Genomic DNA, 8,369 nt, shown 5'->3' with positions numbered 1-8,369 from the left:
AAAGGCGAAGAGAAAAGCGGAAGGGAAAAAGGAGATGAAAAAACAGCGAAAAAAATAGATGGACAGAAAAAAGGAAAAAGGGAAAAAAAGAAAAAATGGCGAGAAAAGAAAAAAAAGACGGATAAAAAAAAGGGAAAAAGAAGCGGATAAAAATAAAGGAAAAACGGAAAAAAAAGGGAAACGGATGACGGACGAAACTTTTTTTACCGGAAGCCATCCGTATTTTTTAATTAGACTAAAAAATGCCCGTGCGTTGCAACGGATAAAAAGTACAATGAATTGAAATATTATGATCGCTATACAGTATAATTAAAAAATAAAATATAGGCCTTGTTGTCGATTGTTCCTTGGTTTTGGGTCTAGGCCTGTCGTCGATCCAGCCCAGAAGTAAGGCTACAGGCTCAGCTCCTCCACAGACAATACCTTGTCCGTATGCTGGAGCCGATCATCTCCATCAAATCCAAATCTTTTTTGATTGGTTGAGGGTTTTTATTCACTCGATCTACTCTTTCTGTTTTTTTCCAAAATTAGAACGAATCCACAAAATTTAGGATAAAAACGGCCGGCCGACCATCATCAACAAATGAGATTAAATCCAGTGAATTAAAAGATTAAATCGTGAGAAAAATGATAAGAGTGGAGTGGGGAATCAATTTTTTCAATCAATGGAAAGAGAAAATACAAGAGGAAATAGATTGAAGTGCAAGCGTGCAACAGATTGGATGAGATAATAACCGGATGAAAAAAACAACAGAAGAAAACAAGAAAAAAAACAAATCGGAAAAAAAGAAAAAACAGCGAAAAAAGATAAAAAAATCACGGGAAAAACTGAATCGGGAAAAAAATTGATTTTTGCAATCAATGGAAGGAGAAAACACATGAAGAAATAGATTGAAGTGCAAGTGTGCAACAGATTGGATGAGATAAAAACCGCATGAAGAAAACAACAAAAGAAAACACGAAAAAAAATAAATTGGAAAAAAAAGAAAAACAGCGAAAAAAAGATCAAAAATCACGGGAAAAACTGAATCGGGCAAAATTAAAAAAAAGAGACGGAAAAAAAAGAAAAAAACAAATCAGAAAAAAAAAAGAAAAACAGTGAAAAAAACGAAGCAAAAACTGAATCGGAAAAAAAAAAAAGAGAGACGGATGAAATTTTTTTTACGGAAACCTTGCGTATTTTTTAATTAGGTATATAGATATGGCCGTGGCCTGTGGGTCCTGTTGGTTAACGAAGTGTCCTGTTACATATATAAAAAAACTCAAAATATCGGTATGGTATGGTACTGGTACAAGTAGTTGGCTCAGTGTCGGTCACGTGGTATATGCAGTGTGTTCAAGAAGAAGCCCAAATATTATCCCCACCTCTAGCTAGCTAGCTAGCGTACGTCACTACGTACTGCTCATTTCCAGGTTTTTCGTCGTATCATTTCACTTGGCGTTTGTGTTTGATGTAACTGATCTGAACCAAGCAGACATAGCAACGGAAGGAGCACTGCCGTTGCATCCCAAACAAATACAGTAAAATATAGCAGTGCATGCGCGGTAGAAAACAAGCGAGCATTCCGCCGCCGCCCAGCCAACCCAATGGCAGTGCCAGTAAGATCGAGCACGAAAACGGCTGAAATTAACACAAAAAGAAAATGACAATAATTAAGAGAAGAATCCAAGCCAAACCAGACTAAACCTTCCTAGCTTCGGAACCAAACAAGAACCTCCCTTTAATTGGGCAGCAGCCAGCAGGTGAGATGAGGTAGGCGAGCGAGTTGAGCCGCTAGTCAACTTGTATTTTATCTCTCGTGGCCGCGCAACGCTAGTGTATACTGTATATAGCCCCCACACACAGCAACGATCTCTCTGCCTCTCCTCCTCTCTCGCTCTGCAGCCACCCTCACGCACAGAGCCGACACGCATACGACACACATGGGAAGCTCCGTCAAGGACGCCGGCGGCGGCAAGGAGGAGCAGCAGCAGCAGCTGGAGAGCCCGCTGCTGGAGGCGGCGGTGTCGTCGGGCGGCGGCGATGGCGGGGGAGGGCACGGGGTGAGCGGGGAGCTGGAGAGCATCCTGGGCGACGAGACGGTGCCGTGGGCGCGGCGGATGTGGGCGGCGACGGGGGTGGAGATGCGGCTGATGCTGCGGTTGGCGGCGCCGGCCGTGCTGGTGTACATGATCAACTACCTCATGTCCATGTCCACGCAGATCTTCTCCGGCCACCTCGGCACGCTCGAGCTCGCCGCCGCCTCCCTCGGCAACACCGGCATCCAGGTCTTCGCCTACGGCCTCATGGTACGTACTTCAATTGTTTATCAAACTCGATCCGTCAATCGCCGCCGGCTGCTCCGATCTTAGTTATTTAACTGACCTGCCATTATCAAAGCGAAAAACGTACCATTTGATTAGTACTAAATTGATTAGCTTGATGCATGTATGATCATGATATTGACCCAGATCAAATTAATTATCCAGTTTAGGCCAGATCGATCCGTTATACTGGTCGGTCGGTCTGGCATAATTTCACTACTGACTTGTACTACGTATGTCCAACGTAGTTGATGGAGGTCGATACTATAACAAAATAAATTGAAGTACCCTTATTTAATGGCCATAAACATATGGTTGTTGGAGATTTTGGGTCCATTATTCGGTCTCTTAGGATGATTAGCTCCCCAGATGAAAAACTTGTCACATGCCGCCGTCCATTTATTGTTGCATGGCCTCCGTGTAGGCAGAGGATAATTAAGAAATGTGCATGTGAGTTGTGCGTGCACCCAGCTACCCACTGTATCGCCCGTGATCATTTAGAGCAAATTTAATAGTATAGCCTATTATTAACTTTAATTTATCTATAGTCAATCTAAGAGCACGTTCAACGGTTGAGCCCGCTATGACCTTATAGATATGTCATGTCAGAATAAAACAGTAGTTCTACAAAGGCTGGCTTTTTTTATCGTCTCTCCACTGATATGCAGTAATTAAATTCTAGTAGCAATGATTACGTGATTTTCTGCACTTTGAATCTAAATAAGCGACTTTTCTTGAAGATGGACCATACAACGGTCGTTGTTTATCTCGTGTGCTCGTGTTTATCTCGATGAGAGCCGATGTCAAGCCGATGGCATGCAAAACATCGATGCATCTCCTTTCTCTTTTCTCTCTCTTCCACCTAATCAAATATGCTTACATGGCAATAAAGAAAGCCCACTAATTAATGCCTTTGTACATGCCCTAATAGCCAATTCATTCAATAGTTGCTTACTATACTACTAATATATGGTCACACCTATCATATACACATTACGTCTTGGAGTCCGTGCTGCAGCTGGCTACAGATCTGTAGCCTGCTGCTCTTTTCTCTCATCTTTTATCTTATTAAAATATGTTTACAGCTGGCTAATAGCATTAGCCTGCTATTGTACCTGCTCTTATCTACCTACTGTATCGCCGGTGATCATTTATTTTCACGGTGCAAGCTGCTCGCGGGACAGCCTGAACCGGGTCCTATTCTTTTTTTTCTTTCTTCTCTGAGACGAAGGACCAGGTGCGATTCGAAGCATAGGAAAAGGAAGGCGTGAGCTGACAGCTGAGGTAGTGTGAGACCAATGTAGAGAGATGACCGAGTCCACAATAATTTGCCGCAGCTTCCTTCCATATCGCGGCATCGCAATCGCCGAAATGATACGAAATCAAGAAGCAAAAGGACAGCCCTCCGCAGCAGTAATTAAGTAAGCCGGTAAAAATGAACAAGTTGGATTTGGCTACTTGGCTGGCTTCGATAGACGACGGCACGGCATGTACACATCTCTCTACTCACGTCACACATAATACAAGCGTGTGCAAACATAACACTGAGGGCCACACCTAATCATACTATAAAGCGCCTATAATGTATAGCTAGTACATAGGAGAGCCCTTTTACACTTGACCTGTAGCAGGATTGCCAGGCCTACAGAACACGGTTGCAAACATAACACTGAGGGTCCCTCCCTTGGAATGGAGAAGTTTGATAGTAAAAGTTTTCGGATAAAATGTACTGTTTAATGTGAAAATCAGGTGAAATTTCTGTGTTCTTCAGGACCACTCAACTATAGAAAAGGGAGATATATTGGTTCAGTAGCAAACTGAAGAACAGAAAAAGAAGAATCGATCAGTGTCCGCTCGATGAATGCAACTATCTATCTGTAGTGATTCTATGATCAAATTAAGGTGTTTAGCTGGCTGCTGGCATGGCATGCAATGCATGGGCTGCTGGCTAATGGGAGCTACGTTGTGCAAATGCAGCTGGGGATGGGGAGCGCGGTGGAGACGCTGTGCGGGCAGGCGTACGGCGCGCACAAGTACGACATGCTCGGCGTCTATCTGCAGCGATCCACCGTGCTGCTGATGGCCACCGGCGTCCCGCTCGCCGTCATCTACGCCTTCTCCCGCCCCATCCTTGTCCTCCTCGGCGAGTCCCCGGAGATCGCCAGCGCCGCCGCCGTCTTCGTCTACGGCCTCGTCCCGCAGATCTTCGCCTACGCCGCCAACTTCCCCATCCAGAAGTTCATGCAGGCGCAGAGCATCATGGCACCCAGCGCCTACATCTCCGCCGCCACGCTCGCCTTCCACCTCGTCCTCAGCTACCTCGTCGTCTACCAGTTCGGTCTTGGCCTTCTTGGCGCCTCGCTAATGCTCAGCATCAGCTGGTGGGTCATCGTCGTCGCGCAGTTCATCTACATCGTCACCAGCCGCCGGTGCAGGCTCACTTGGACCGGCTTCTCCATGCTGGCCTTCTCCGGCTTGCCCGACTTCTTCAAGCTGTCCCTCGCCTCCGCCGTCATGCTCTGCCTCGAGACCTGGTACTTCCAGATCCTCGTCCTCATCGCCGGCCTCCTCAAGGACCCTGAGATGGCACTTGCCTCGCTCTCTGTCTGGTACTACTTATAGCTGATATGATCTCACTTAAGAGTTGATTTTCCATGCCATTGCATTTTGGGATGCTGGTCTAATCATTCAGTTGTGTTTGTGTGTCGCAGCATGACAATTTCTGGATGGGTGTTCATGATCTCAGTCGGATTCAACGCAGCAGCCAGGTAACGCTGATCACTGATCAGTAGTGATCATTTCCTATAGCTTGCAGGTTGCAAGTGTCTTCGAAAATTACTAACGCTTGTGTATTATATGCAACGACTAATTAATAATCAATGTGCAGCGTGAGGGTGAGCAATGAGCTCGGTGCTGGGAACCCCAAGTCGGCGGCATTCTCGGTGGTGGTGGTGACGGTGCTGTCGTTCTTTCTGTCGGTGGTAATCTCGCTTGTCATCCTGCTGTGCCGGGACTACATCAGCTACATCTTCACCGACGGCGAGGACGTGGCGACGGCGGTGTCCAAGCTCACGCCGCTGCTGGCGCTCACCCTCATCCTCAACGGCATCCAGCCCGTCCTGTCAGGTAAAAATTAAAATCGCAGACCAACCAGTAGTAAACTACTAATTCGTTCGAGGACGACGAGCTGCTCACCTCGATCGCCTGCCTTTGGCATTCACACAGGTGTGGCCGTGGGCTGCGGATGGCAAGCGTTCGTGGCCTACGTCAACGTAGGCTGCTACTACATCGTCGGTATCCCCCTCGGCTGCCTCCTCGGCTTCTACTTCGACCTCGGCGCTGCGGTACATTGATCAATACTCTTCTCCATGATAGTTTTTAGTTGAATTTGTTGAACTGTCGGAAAGTTCTAAAAACAAAAATTGAACTGTAGGAAAGAATCGTACTGTAGTACTGTTGTCCGACATATATGCTCCATGAGACCATGACAGTTTGGCGTAGCTTTGTAATGGACCTATCACCTTTTTTTAGATAATGAATGGACCTATGACCCATGTATAGTGTATGAGTGTATATATGTACTAGTTTCTTGCATGTTATTGATGGATGGCGCCAATTGCAGGGTATTTGGAGCGGTATGATAGGAGGTACACTGATGCAGACCTTGATCCTTATGTGGGTCACCTTCAGGACCAACTGGAACAGAGAGGTAAATTGCTTAATTACTCTCCTTTACAAGTTCTGATAAGCAGTTTTTCTTCAGTATGTTTAGATGAAAAGGCACAGCACGTACACAACTGGGCAAGAATATGGTGCTAACACAGCGGAGGAACGACACATGTCTTCCAGATCTGCAGCACTGCAACAATCAGTCTGAAACTATACACAATATAGGCCGAGTTTAGTTCCAAAATTTTTCTTTAAACTTTCAACTTTTTCATCACATCAAAACTTTTTTACACACACAAACTTCCAATTTTTCCATCACATCATTCTAATTTTAACCAAACATTTAATTTTGTCGTGAACTAAACACACCCTATAGTCTATAGTCTGAACACGTACTACTACGGTCCAGATATCCGTGACAAGTTGTCTCTGACCAATCAAAAAGTTCTCTGACGGAGGGAATCATTACCAGGGATGACCCGTTACAATTGTCCGATTATCTGTGAAAGATCATAGTTGTAACTCATCATATATAATCCAACACGTGTAGCAACCAGGGTTTGAAATTTCGAAAGTGGGATTTCTGCCGCAGGTTGGTGATAGAACTGAAATTTCAGAAATTTTGGATTTTTTCGTACGAATTTTTTTTTTGAAATTTTGACTATTTTAAATGGATTTAAATAAAATTTGACCAAATTCATAAAAATTTGCAAAAAAACCGAAAGTTTCTGACGAGATATGAGCATTTCGGTGGGGGGCGAAATTTCGGAAATTTCGAACCAAAATTTCAAATCCTGGTAGCAACCATGATCCTTAAGAGAAAGCATGCTATGTGTGACGTGTGTAGTGTGATGATCTATCACAGATGAGAGCACTTACCTACAATGGGTCATAACGACCGTCACTGATTAACTGATAACCACCACTGATGATTGAAAATTCAATTTTTTAAAATTTTGAAATGATCTCTGAGGAATATATGCCATACACCAAAATCTCAACAGGATTTATAACTTTATAACTAACAACAATTTCATTTGATACCGTTTACATGCCCGAATATGCTTATATAAGATCTATTTTTAAAAATGTAATTTCGATTTTTTTTTTCAAACAATCTTGAATGCAGACATTCCATATGTCAAAGTTGTAGGGCTCGATGAAATCTATAACTTTTTAATTGACAATATTTTTATTTGAGATCAGTTACATGCCTAAATATGTGTTATAAGTTATGTGATCTATTTTCAAAAGATTTTTTGAATTTTTCTGACAACATCGGATGGGTGCATGCCGTATATCAAACATTGTAGGGCTCGATATATAAGATCTGCAATTTTGTGGTTGACAAATTTCTCATTTGAAGTCGTCTAGAGTATTAAATTAGTGTTTCACGTTAGAACAAAAATATAGTCAAATCGAAAGAATAACATCAAAAGAGTTACAATATGTGTTCCCTAGGTGATATTATAAGGATGGTCTCTATGCATTATGAGGTATTGGGTTTGTGGCCCACTAGTGCCGTACTTGCGAATTCCGCTTGACAAATCCTAAATTTGTTTCTAGTGAGTGAGCATGATTGGATTACCCTAGTAAAATTTAAAATATTCAGATCTGAAACAATATAAATATATGAGTCACTCCAGTGCTACATATTGAATAGTTAAAAATTTCCTCCATAATGTATCATTCAACTGGGAAATATATTGTTTATAGTTTCTATGCTAACACGTATAAAATTTCCCACCAAACTTGTTAAGACCTGGTTTAAATTACAGAACTTCTCTTGAAGGGTGTAATGTAGTGAAGCAATGGCCTGGTGCCAATGGCTTTCTCATTATGTACTCTCTTCGTTCTTTGACTATCCGTCTTATTCAAAAAAAAATTAGAATTATTATTTATTTTATTTGTGACTTACTTTATTATACAAAGTACTTTAAGCATAACTTTTCGTTTATTATATTTGCACAATTTTTTTTGAATAAAACGAGTGGTCAAACAGTACAAGCAAAAAGTCAAAATCGCTTATATTATGGAACAGAGAGAGAGTAAGACAGTATTTATCATGCTTTCATGTTGTAGGTGGAAGAAGCCATGAAAAGGTTGAACAAGTGGGAAGATAAGACACCTCTGTTGTCAGAATAAGAACAAAACAAAAGAAAAGGCTATTGTGGTTATTACACTGAGAGCCTACATGCCTAGAAGAAATGGGATTATGTGGGAAGTTCATAAAAGGAGATTTTTCATCGTGGAATTCATCATTGAGCCACAATGCTCTGTTACTTCTCGTTTCTACTAGCGTACTAGTATTATTTCGTTTTTGATGATCCTGTTTTACAGTTATGATGATGGAGATAATTTGATCATTTATTGAACTACACGTGAATTATTGGTTA

General features: G+C 42.5%; 1 protein-coding gene across 1 annotated transcript; it reads left to right on the top strand.

Moving 5' to 3' along the window:
- Positions 1–1,859: 1,859 nt before the first annotated feature.
- On the top strand, positions 1,860–8,369 carry LOC4333289 (protein DETOXIFICATION 40). The gene is made up of 7 exons (XM_015776734.3): positions 1,860–2,289; positions 4,282–4,913; positions 5,016–5,072; positions 5,192–5,430; positions 5,530–5,648; positions 5,927–6,013; positions 8,056–8,369. Exons 1-7 carry the CDS (start codon positions 1,924–1,926, stop codon positions 8,116–8,118), a joined length of 1,563 nt encoding a protein of 520 aa, XP_015632220.1. The 5' UTR covers positions 1,860–1,923; the 3' UTR covers positions 8,119–8,369.

This window comes from Oryza sativa, chromosome 3, assembly GCF_034140825.1.
Source record: "Oryza sativa Japonica Group chromosome 3, ASM3414082v1".
NCBI lineage: Eukaryota > Viridiplantae > Streptophyta > Magnoliopsida > Poales > Poaceae > Oryza > Oryza sativa.
This window is presented reverse-complemented; position numbering and strand designations above follow the sequence as displayed.

Excerpts from the sequence above, each read along its gene's own strand:
- LOC4333289 (XM_015776734.3), top strand. The coding sequence starts at position 1,924 with ATGGGAAGCTCCGTCAAGGACGCCGGCGGCGGCAAGGAGGAGCAGCAG. Across the intron at positions 5,073-5,191 it reads GGATTCAACGCAGCAGCCAG|CGTGAGGGTGAGCAATGAGC; the intron begins GTAACGCTGATC and ends ATCAATGTGCAG. Across the intron at positions 5,649-5,926 it reads ACTTCGACCTCGGCGCTGCG|GGTATTTGGAGCGGTATGAT; the intron begins GTACATTGATCA and ends CGCCAATTGCAG.